Source organism: Limulus polyphemus, unplaced genomic scaffold (assembly GCF_000517525.1).
Source record: "Limulus polyphemus unplaced genomic scaffold, Limulus_polyphemus-2.1.2 Scaffold2282, whole genome shotgun sequence".
Classification (NCBI taxonomy): domain Eukaryota; kingdom Metazoa; phylum Arthropoda; class Merostomata; order Xiphosura; family Limulidae; genus Limulus; species Limulus polyphemus.
The window spans coordinates 131,364-144,077 of record NW_013667892.1 but is presented as its reverse complement, the minus strand read 5'-3'; the positions used below and the strand labels follow the sequence as shown (position 1 = coordinate 144,077).

The 12,714-nt window shown below is 33.5% G+C and overlaps 1 protein-coding gene across 1 annotated transcript in view; it reads right to left on the bottom strand.

Annotated features, from left to right (window-relative positions):
- Nucleotides 1-12,714, bottom strand: part of LOC106466511 (Down syndrome cell adhesion molecule-like protein Dscam2) — a 116,891-nt gene that overhangs the window by 12,673 nt on the left and 91,504 nt on the right. Inside the window, exons 15-16 of the mRNA XM_022394534.1 lie at nt 8,936-9,153; nt 5,061-5,115 (exon numbers count right to left, since the gene is read on the bottom strand). Of these exons, the coding sequence (XP_022250242.1) occupies nt 5,061-5,115; nt 8,936-9,153 (273 nt within the window). The remainder of the gene's footprint in view (nt 1-5,060; nt 5,116-8,935; nt 9,154-12,714) is intronic.

Sequence of the window (12,714 nt, the reverse complement as noted above, 5' to 3'; positions counted from 1 at the left end):
AATTTTTTAATTTTCTTTCATTACGAGTAACCGCCTTCCCATAAGTGGTTGTATACGTATGTAGACAGTGAATGTAAGATATTATCTGTGGGTTTTAGTATTTATTTCTGAGGTTAATTTTGATAGACGATGTATCTACATCGCTGAGTGGGTCCTATTTCTTCAGACACCTTTATCTAGTACTCTACATTTTACCTTTCCTACAGTGTGCTCATACGTGCGATGTTTTCTGTCTGTTGTCTGAGTAGTCAAGGTACATAAAACAATCCTCAAAGTCTAGGAGATGCAATACTTTTAAGATATTTCTTGTCGATGTTAAAATCAACATAACTATTGTGTAATGTATATATGTACCTATACATGTACAAGAATTGTTAACACAAAAATATGCCTTTCTGTGTTTTGAAATGGAACAAATACTAAAAGCAGGAATGTTAGTACTATTAAATGTTAGTACTACTTAATGTCAGTACTATTTAATATTAGTACTACTTAATGTCAGTACTATTTAATGTTAGTACTACTTAATGTTAGTACTATTTAATGTCAGTACTATTTAATATTAGTACTACTTAATGTTAGTACTATTTAATGTTAGTATTATTTAATGTTAGTACTATTTAATGTTAGTATTATTTATTGTTAGTACTATTTAATGTTAGTACCATTTAATGTTAGTACTATTTAATGTTAGTACTATTTAATGTTAGTACTATTTAATGTTAGTACTATTTAATGTTAGTACTATTTAATGTTATACTATTTAATGTTATACTATTTAATGTCAGTACTATTTAATGTTGTATTATTTAATGTTATACTATTTAATGTTGTATTATTTAATGTTATACTATTTAATGTTGTATTATTTAATGTTGGTATTATTTAATGTCAGTACTATTTAATGTTAGTACTATAAAACAAATATCTACTGAAATTTTGGTAAAGAATACGTCTGCACTAGTTATTACGTTCTTTGACAAAGAACCATTTTATGTTAATATATTGTAATTAACGAGATGATGATTCCACACAGTCTGTTGTATCTGCCCTTAGACCACATCATCAAACAAAAATATAATGTTGGTAATTCTTATTTCTGGAAGAGTACGTAAATGAAAATTATTTAGTTTTCAAACCTAATTTTATATATTTTATTCACACCTGCATTCTAAGCACGTTAGGCTTAAGAAACGTGGTAAACATTACGCTCGAATAACATTATTTTTTACTTGATGTTTATATTAATAACTCCATTACGAGTTTTATACCCAGAGTTGTGCAAAAATAGTATTTTCAGATCTGTATCGACCTTTTAGAATTGAAATCAATAACGAGCGGATTAAGTTTAACGTAACGATTTATCAAACGTATTAGGCCTAGGGGTTCTAAAGAACTTCAACAAATTAGGCGTTTTATAGCTTAAGATATGTCCCCAAGAACGCCAGATTTTATTGTTATCAACATTTTATTTTCCTTCATTGTTGCCCTAAATTGATTGCAGTTAGCATGGAATTACTTCCCACTTCTTTCATGCTAGTATTGAACAAGCCGAGCATCATTTTTTTTATTTCTGTCTTTATAGATACTCGTGGTGGGCAGAGCACAGGTAGAACATTCTGTAGCTTTGTGCTTAACTTGAAACAAACAAACTGTCTTTATAATGATTGGAGACGGCTTGAATGGGTAATGAAGAAAAACTTTAATATATGTTTAACATAACAGCAAATGTACAACTTATATTAAACTTATATTAAAGTTTTTCTTCATTACCCATTCAAGCCGTCTCCAACCATTATTAGTCTCAAAGTGGGTTCCTCGTCATCGAATCGAAGTTGTCTTTATAATCAATGCGCGTAAATTAATACACGATCTTCTTATGTTTCCCCTTTGTGACTGATTAAAATAAGGCAGGGAATACAAGTGTGCTCGAACTGTGAATCCGAGAATTCATGGTTCGTGGTCCTTTGTCGCAAAAACACGCTTCACACTTTGTGGCCGTGGATGTGCTATAATAGTAGTGGTCAAGTCCCATTAATTGGTCATATAAGGGTAGCTCAAGAGTTGGCAGTGGGTGCTGTTAACTATCTGCCTCCTTCTAGCCTATCAAATCAAAATTAGAGACTACTATGCGCTGATAGCTTTTTGTGTAGAATTGAGAAAAATAAAATTAATTAACTGACATAAATCAATTTTTCAAAGTAAAAACATTTTGTGTATTTTGTCCTCCGCGTGCTTAACGGTGAGTTTCAAGACTTGTAACACTTAAATTCGGGGTTCAATCCTATGGTTGACAGTACACAGCAGAAACAAACAAAAATCTTATATTTAAACACCCTAACCAAGATACTAACATCAAATACTTTCAAATTAGAATTACAAAAATCAATTATTTTTAAAATAATGCTTCTAAACTTTCTGGAAAAAAAGAAAAAAATACATTTCACAAGAACATTTCGTAGTCTTTAGTATTAAATCAACAAAACTTTAACAGAATTTCAAAATCTCGGGAACATATTTTTAGCGAATACATAAACCTCAAGATTGTAATGTAACTCATTCACAATTGAATCAGTTCACAAAGAAAAGGCATCCTTTTGTGTATAAAGTACATAATTAATTATATATATATGTAGATGCTGCGGTTTTTGCTTCTTCACAGGAGACCAGTGATGACGATGAAATATTAATGCTCCGATGTGCTCAGATTGTTCCAACGTTTCATTTCTGGAGATTTCTTTGAAAAAGTAACGCAATATCTCTAGAGTGATGTTTCGCAAGAAGGCTTTGTAGTTTGGGCGGAACTTTATTTGATTCTTATTGGCTTATTTTCTCACTTTAGCTTTGAGATATTGTAAAAAAAATTCTTTCCAATTTGAACACATTTCTTTAACACATGTAGTAAAGATACAGCCATGAATCTCAGTTAGTGGTTATTGTTGAACTGTCTAATAAGTTGAAACGTAAAATTAACTATATATTATGTATGTATCAAGTTACAAGTTAAGCACAAAGCTACACAATGGGCTATCCATGCTCTGCCCACCACGGGTATCGAAACCCGGATTATGTATGTATCATATCATAAATGATTATTTTCAAAGGATGAGGATTAACACTGTGGTAGATCTTTGTATTTTAGAGCTAGCGATCCGGGTTCGTATCCTTGTAATACTCCCAAATATTTCCTTCACTTTAAGCTGTGGGTGCGTTATAAGAGTGACAATCAATCCCTTATCGTGGATAGTGGGGTGCTGCTGACTGGTTGCCTTCTTCATGGTCAATAGTTCAAAATGAGTAGCTTTACCATAAATACAAGTACACGGGGCCTCTCATATTTAGTTAGTCTGCAGTCGACCTTTCATGTTTAGCTAGTCTCATGTCAGCCTCAGTGTACTTAGCCTGTAATCAACCTCTCATATTTAGTTAGCCTACAGTCGACCTTTCATGTTTAGCTAGTCTCATGTCAGCCTCTAGTGTACTTAGCCTGTAATCAACCTCTCATATTTAGTTAGCCTACAGTCGACCTTTCATGTTTAGCTAGTCTCATGTCACCCTCTAGTGTACTTAGCCTGTAATCAACCTCTCATATTTAGTTAGTCTACAGTCGACCTTTTATGTTTAGCTAGTCTCATGTCAGCCTCTAGTGTACTTAGCCTGTAATCAGCCTCTTATGTTTAGTTAGCGTTTCGTATGTATCTATTTTGTCCTTCAGTCAGTCTTTTATGTGTATCGAGCTTGCATTCAGATTTTCGTGAATTTATCCTGCAGTCGGCTTTTTATGTGTATTTAGGTAGCACAGTTTTATGGTGTTAGACTAGTAGTGGTGTTAGGTAGCACAGTTTCAGGGTGTCAGACAATAGTCTTAAGGTGTTTATCTGGATACCAGGCTAGTAGCTTGTTATGAAATATATTGATGCTGTTCAAAAACGCTCAGAATAAAGTTAAGGACTAATACAAGCGTTGAAATACCTAGCACAAATTAAAGCAAATAATAATATATATTCCAGGAATAATATACATATATTCATCTGTTCAAAAATTATATAAAACAATGAGCTACTAAATGCTTACAAATAGTATGGATAAACCAGTATAAAACTGGCAAGGACTAAACCATTTAGTATTTCTTAAGTAGTAAGACAAAAACGTTAACTTTTTTTGTTTCCTACATTTACATGATAGATCAGTAATAACAGTTAAATATTATACATTTAAGACATCCAACGCCATCCAGTGATATGCCTGCAGACTTATACCGCTATAAACCGGGTTTCCATGCCCGTAGTGAGCACAGTACAGATAGATGATTTTGTAGCTTTGTGCTTAACTAAAAACAGACAAACATCTGTCAATAACAACAGAACAGTTTTAATCGCAACTTGATCTATTTCACACTTTTTCACGTCATATGGAAGTAAATTGTAACCAAAATGTAAATATGGATAATATTCCAATAAAAGTCTTGTTATAAATTATGTATTTCTGTGAAATAAAAAAGAGTTTGGTCATCGTCCTGATGAAGATCGCACAATTGAAACGCTGACCAGTTCTTTGCTCTCACGTTATAACAACAATTAATTTGTTTTATTGAATGTCGTGCAAAGCTACTCGACGGCTAACTGCTCTAGCCATCCCTAATTTTGAGGTGATAGATTAAAGAAAATACAGCTAATCAGCATCACCCACCGTCAACTCTTTGGCTACTCATTACCAACGAGTAGTGGGATTGACTGTAACGTTATAATGCTCCCATGTTTGGTGAGGAGATTTGAACCCGCAACCCGCAGATTGCTAATCGAATGCCCTAACCATCAGGTCATGCCAGGCTGTGACGCTACTAGATTGAATATATTACGATGATGTAGCTTATTTAGAAGAGAACTTTAAAAAGTCTTCGATTTCTTAGAGATTGGTAAGATGGAATAATACTTTAAAATGTTTGGGTGCAGCTTCTGAATCCTCGTGGCTTTCCTTCACCCTTAGAAATAATTATAAGACACAATGATGTGATAAATCTCGTATTATCAATGTTTATAATAATTCGTATTCATTCTTACCCATCTTCTGGTATTCGTTGATCAAAATGCCGTTGGTAATAGGTTTCGATTCCATCTGAAAAGGAATGCTTTTAATAATTACAATTGGAGTATAAAGATTCAAGGTGACCGACAATATTGAATGTGTGTGAAATGATGATTCATCTGAAAAAGAATACTTCTAGTAATAATTGGAGTGACCAATAATATTGTATTGTGTAAAATGATGATTCATCTTCTAATAACAACTGGTGTGGAAAAATTCAAAGCGACCAATAATATTGGATTTTTTGTAAAAATTATGATTCATCTAAAAAATACTTCAAACAATAATTGGAGTACAAAAATTCAAGGTAACCAACAATATTATATTTCTTTGAAATGATTATTCGTCTGAAAAAGAATGATTCCGATATTAATAATTGGAGTACAAAAATTCAAAATTATATTTCTTTGAAATGATGATTCGTCTGAAAAAGAATAATTCTAATAATAATAATTGGAGTGTAACAATATTGAATTTATGTAAAATAATGATTTTGTTAAGAATATCTTTTGTCTGGGAGATGATGTTGTTGTTTTGTCTGTTCTTTTTCATGACTATTATTTTTTTTAAATATAACATTCATTATGTTTAATTCTATGAACTGCTAAAAAACTGGGCCCAAGAATTAAAAGTTATATAACGTTTAGGAAATAAAGATTTAATTTAGGAATTTATCCTACCTAACTCTTTTATACATATTGTAAAGTAAACAAGTAAATGTAATGTTTCTAGAGTGGTGTAAGTATTACAAGGAGTAAAATAGAAGTATATTTTTTTTTACTAAACCTACTCTTATTAAATTCTAATTTAAGTCTCAAGAAAACTATGAGAAATCAGTTTAAAGGATTTAAATATTGAGGATTTTGGAGAGTTTGTTTGTTTTTTATGAAGTTAAGCACAAAGCTACACAATGGGCTATCTGTGCTCTGCCTGCCACGGGTATCGAAACGGTTTCTAGCGTTGTAAATCCGCAGATATACCGCTGTGCAGCTGGGTGGCGATTTTGGAGAGAAAAATATTGTTTACTTTCAACACTAATTTTTTGTTTGAGAAATCTACACGAGAGCCATCTGCGAATAGTCGTTTCTAATTTTGAACTGGTAGACTAGAAAGAAGGCAGCTAGTCTAAAGCACCCACCGCCAATTCTTAGATTTTTCTTGAATGACCAAATAATGAGATTTGACCGTCACTCTTATTACACGATCTCAAAGTGGGGATTTAAGCTCTGAGTTAAAGTTAAGTATTAATATGTTAATACGTGGACAACTGCAAGAAGAATAAAGCTTTAAATTTATTTGAGTCTTATTCATTGATCAGCTCTTAGTTAATGCGGCCCGGCATGGCCAGGTGGTTAAGGCAATCGACTCGCAATCTGAGGGTCGCGGGTTCGAATCCCCCTCACACCAAACATGCTCGCCCTTTCAGCCGTGGGGGCGTTATAATGTGACGGTTAATCCCACTATTCGTTGGTAAAAGAGTAGCCCAAGAGTTGGCGGTGGGTGGTGATGACTAGCTGCCTTCCCTCTAGTCTTACACTGCTAAATTAGGGACGGCTAGCGCAGATAGCCCTCGTGCAGCTTTGCGCGAAATTCAAAAAAACAAAAACAAACTATTTCATCAGTAAAATACCTAACTAATGGTTCAGTGCCATGTCAGTAACCAATGACCGATGTCACACTCACAATCCACATCAACGTCATTAACTAAGTTTGTATTTGTTTTTTTTTAATTTCGCGTAAAGCTGCACGAGGGCTATCTGCGCTAGCCGTCCCAAATTTAGCTGGAAATATCCAAAATGGATCGATAACGAGTTGAATCAGTTATCAGTGAGTTCCTCGGAGCAAGAAGAAACTGATTTTGATCATTACGATCTATCTCTCAAAATATAATATGTTTAATTAATTTTTACTTTACATCTCCATTATGTGCTTTTAATCAGCTATTCCTAGGATAATGACACAGGATAAGGAAGAAAATTGTTTTGTCTCAGTTAGAACTATCAAAGCTGTATTTATTTGGAGAGATCAGAAAGTGGTAAAGTAACCTAAAATCCAATGACAGATTGACAACCAAAATAGTTTTTTAAGCTTCTCAGATTCTTGACTGCCTTATGAAATTTAAACAGTTTGCACCTCGATTTACGTTCAGTTCCAGCAAAATAGAGTTATATTTTGGTCAGTAATCGTTTTATGCCATTTGTATTTTCCAGCTCAGTTTTATCCATACAGTTTTCCTCCCTGATTGCCTACCAGAAAATTCCGTCATTTTGATACTATATTATCTATTCTCACGTTGAACGTCTTATTGTTTCCTCTTTCGTTTAGGCCCGGCATGGCCAGGTGGTTAAGGCACTCGACTCACAATCTGAGGGTCGCGGGTTCGAATCCCTCTCACACCAAACATGCTCGCCCTTTCAGCCGTGGGGGCGTTATAATGTGACGGTCAATCCCACTATTCGTTGGTAAAAGAGTAGCCCAAGAGTTGGCGGTGGGTGGTGATGACCTTCCCTCTAGTCTTACACTGCTAAATTAGGGACGGCTAGCGCAGATAGCCCTCGTGTAGCTTTGCGCGAAATTAAAAAACAAACAAACAAACTCTTTCGTTTTTCCTTGCGAGGAGTTTGGTTAAAGTTTCATTGAGAAGTGTTATTTTAACTTGTTTTCACACACACACACATAACATAATATCAAGAACATATCAGTAATCTAGCTATTTTCTAGATTAGGGTTGTGTCTTTGCATTAGTTCCTAGTTAAATGTAGCGTCACATTTGGAAGTACGTCATAATGTCAAACCATTCTGGAAAGAAAAAAACGTTGTTTTCATCAATGGATAGAAAATTTACAAAATATTTCGGGCTGTTACTGAGCAGATGTGACATACGTTAAGATTGTGATCTCGAAAGGTGCATTATTCCTAAGCAGTTGTATCCCAGTGTGCAGAAGAAGTTGACATTGTTTTGGTTAAATTTTGAGTCCAGACTTGTATTGTTCTTCATCTACAGCTAACGCTCATTTGCATCTTGCTTTCAAAATGTCTCCTCGGAGAGTCTGGTAATTCACTGAATTGCAAATAGAAACACCCAACTGCGACCGACGACAAAAGTACATCACATAATATTACACTGCTTGCTATGATATGTTTGTGAGTTATACCAATACGGACGTTTTGTTCAAGAGATAAAAGTTTTCTTGACAGCATCATGAGGATGTTGTGCTGTATTTAAACCATTCAATGGTTTTCCTCCTTCAACTCACTATATATATATACCAACAAACAATTATAGTTACAGTTCTATGGTTCAGCATGCAGATAATACGCTTTTACGTAGCGACTACGTGACTTGCTCAACGTAACTATTACTATAAAGCAAAGCATTGTAATTTGTTCAGCCCAATTTGTTCAAGAAAGTATCAGTTCTAAACCTAAGTATATTATGATAACAAGAGGGTTACCACATTGTGAAACTACAAGAAAGCATCAGTTCTAGACCTAAGTACTTTATAATAACAAGAGGGTTACCACATTGTGAAACTACAAGAAAGCATCAGTTCTAGATCCAAATAGTTATAATAACAAGAGGGTTAACACATTGTGAAACTACAAGAAAGCATCAGTTCTAGGCCTAAGTACGTTTTAATAACAAGAGGGTTAACACATTGTGAAACTACAAGAAAGCCTCAGGTCTAAACCTAAGTACGTTATAATAACAAGAGGGTTACCACATTTTAAACTTACTAGAAAGCATCAGTTCAAGATCCAAATAGTTATAATAAAAAGAGGGTTACCACATTGTGAAACTAAGAAAGGAAAAAACAACAACACAGAATTTAAAATTGTGACAACTTACTCTTCTGTTTGGATTTGGTACATCATATAGATGGCGACTACTGCTAAATGTGCGCATTCCGGGATCAGAACCTCCCCTGGGTGATGCAACCTGATCTCGAGAGTACATTGGAACCTTAGTAGTAGCATAAGGCGCAGGAAGATAGGCTGGTTCTTGGCTATCGTAAGTAACTGTGAGTGACATATTATCTGGCTTCACTTGCTCACTGTTTTCTGTACCTAAAATACAAAAAAATGTAAGAATGACACATGCCTTTTCAATTATTTACTCTAACAAACAATAAACTTTTAAACATTTATTGTTTACTGTTAGAGTAAATAATTGAAAATCATATATAATAAAAGTTTATTGTTTTTAGAATATATAGTTGAAAATCATATGTAATATTATATATGATTTTCAATTATATATTCTAAAAACAATAAACTTTTATTACACATGATTTTCAGTTCTTACTCTAACAGTAAACAAAATAAGTTTGTTCAAACTTCACTGTCGATGAAATATGACTGAGGATATTGTTCGTAATATTACATTTATTTTATAAGCTATGGTAGCAAACAATTAACTATGACATATAAACAAAAACTAATAAAATAATTCAAAAATAAGAATAATTGAAATCACGTTCTGCCAGATTGACACGAAGTCTTAAAAACGAAAGATAACGCATAACAAAAGAAAGTGAAGAAAAGATAAAAGAACGAATGTATGTTTTATTGGTCGATATTTCGCTTTACAGCTTCATCGGGATCGATTCATAGTCTACACTTATTATACCAAAGCTGGGAGCAAAGAAGAACATAAATTAAAAACAGCTTATTTTGTAAATGATTTTCAACAATATACAATATTTTCTCAAATTTCTTATTTCACGATGTTTCATCAGGTTAACCTGGCATTATCAGATTTGAACAGAAATACATTTCCGGTTTGTATATATATATATGTTAAATGTTTCTTTCTTTCTTCATCAGAGATGAAACTGAAAATGGAATCTGTGACGTAGAAGCCTAATGCATTCCTTGATTGCCAGTACCCTCTGCTGTGGACTACAGTTTCGTCTGTTCAAGGCTCATCAGCACAGCTTGGGTCAGCGAACCAAAGAAATACCATCAGGTCTGTTATAATGGTGAAGTGTATATAATATCCACTAGGATATGAGTCAGTTTTATTTCACCATATAGTAATCTAAATTAATTTAGGTAGGTAAATAAGATTATGATGAAATGTCATAACATCATTTACGTAACTAAGTTATATGGTAAAGTAAAACGGACTCATAACACCATAGAAATTTCCGGTTTAAAACGTCGAAAGCTGGCGAAACATTAGGAATCAATAGGCCTAAAATTCTGTGATAAAAATCACGTGAACTGATATTAATCACAAATTTTAGGCCTATTGATTTAAACTGAAGTAAAGCACACGAACAACAAAAGTGACATGTAAAACAACGTAAACTGATATTAATCACAGATTTTAGACCTATTAATTTAAACTGAAGTAAAGCACACGAACAACAAAAGTGACATGTAAAACAACGTAAATTGATATTAATCACAGAATTTAGGCCTATTGATTTAAACTGAAGTAAAGCACACGAACAACAAAAGTGACATGTAAAACAACGTAAACTGATATTAATCACAGATTTTAGACCTATTAATTTAAACTGAAGTAAAGCACACGAACAACAAAAGTGACATGTAAAACAACGTAAACTGATATTAATCACAGATTTTAGACCTATTAATTTAAACTGAAGTAAAGCAGACGAACAACAAAAGTGACATGAATAAACGTAAACTGATATTAATCACAAATTTTAGGCCTATTGATTTAAACTGAAGTAAATCAGATAATCTTTTGTCTCTCATCGTCTGGTCCAACTGATGAGTTCCAGAACTGAACGAAAGGCCTCTTTTGGAAGCGACTTGTGAGAATCACTAGACTGTCTGTAACAATGCTAATCTACAAAACATGTGGTTAAGCAATCGAAAACTTTCTAAAGTATTTCGTCAATGAACTATCAAATATTTATAAATATAAACGTTTTAAGGGCTGAGATTTATTATTGAACTTTGTTCTATTATACAAAAGAAAGATTTAAATAGATATAAATGAAAACTTTTGTATTTGATAAGAATAGAGTTTTGTTTTTTATTAATAGAGCTTCACTTATTTTTCGTCTGTTAATGTTATCTTCTTTGCTGAGTTTTTTTTTCTAATATTTAATTTCGTACACAGTTCACAGTTAGTAAATCTAACCTTAGATCTTCCGGACAGCCATAAAATTCAAGAATTGTTATTTATATATATTTAGAATTGTTGGCTTGATAATAGTTTAATACAAACTGAACTTTCTAAACACGTCTGTCAATGTTCGATTTACGAATGACAGTGTTCCAAGTTAGATTTAACTGGGTTAGTGGACTTGTAGGATATCGATTGCTCCTGATGAAACTGTAATAACGAAATACTGAGTTAATAAAGTTACATTCTGGAAATACAGGTCGTGATTTTTATTTACGTTTAAGGATTTGTTTGTTTGTTTGAAGATAAGCAGAAAGCTACGCAATGAGCTATCTGTGCTCTGCCCACCACTGATATCGAAACCCGGTTTCTAGCGTTGTAAGTCCGCAGACATGCCGCTGTGCCACTAGGGGGCATGTCTATAGAAATGTCTTTTGTGTTAAACAAAGTTTAAATAAAAAGCACTCGACAATTGCTTTGTTGGATTTAAGATCTCAATTAGATGATGAGAAATATTTGATATATTTTTTTATTTCGTTTAATTTATTTTTACTGTGAAGTATTCGAGCTTGTTGGTTTTGTTGTTAAGCACAAAGCTACGAAATAGGCTATTTGTGTTCTACCCACCGGGAGGGTATTGAAACCCGATTTTTAGCGTCGTAAACCGTCAGACGTATTGACGTATTTGAGTAGAAACTCTGTTTAATTGCACACACTTACTTTCATTATTTAAATGTGTTGATGAATATTTCGCTCATAAATATCACGTGTTAAAACTACAAAATATTTACTTTTGTACGATTCCTCTGACCACTTTATCTGTGTTTCTCTTTAACTAACACAGTGAAGTCTGATTTACTTTTCCAGTAATTTAATAGTGAACTTGCAGGTTATGAGTCATAAAGCTATATATCGATCATTAAGGCTCGTTCTAGAGCCGCGTTTTCCAAAGTGAGAGCCGCCAAAAATGGGCCGAAAACAAAGATGCTGAATTAATTTTAATTCTAAATAAACAATAAACTGATAAAGATTATGTTGAATTAATTAAATGATACAGTATGTTGAAAGGAGATGTTATTGTTTTTACTAAGGCACTGTTTTTCAACCACCATGCTAAAGTTATAAGTTGGGGGGGGGGGGCTCAAACTTTATTATTCACATCAAGGAAGCCTCAGACTAAAATAGTTATGGAACCATTTTTCTAGAGTTAGAGATCGTTTTTTATCCATTTTAGAGGTTATGCGTACAGTTAAACTCAAGTAAGATTAACTGCTTTATTCACAATAGCACTTTGTATAAGTCTAAATATATTTGTCAGTTTGTTTTGAATTTCGCGCAAAGCAACACGAGGGCTATCTGCGCTAGCCGTCCCTAATTTAGCATTGTAAGACTAGAGGGAAGGCAGCTGGTCATACCACCCACCGCCAACTATTGGGCTACTCTTTTATCAACGAATAGTGGGATTGACCGTCACATTATAATGCCCCCACGGCTGATAGGGCGAGCATGTTTGGTGTGACGGG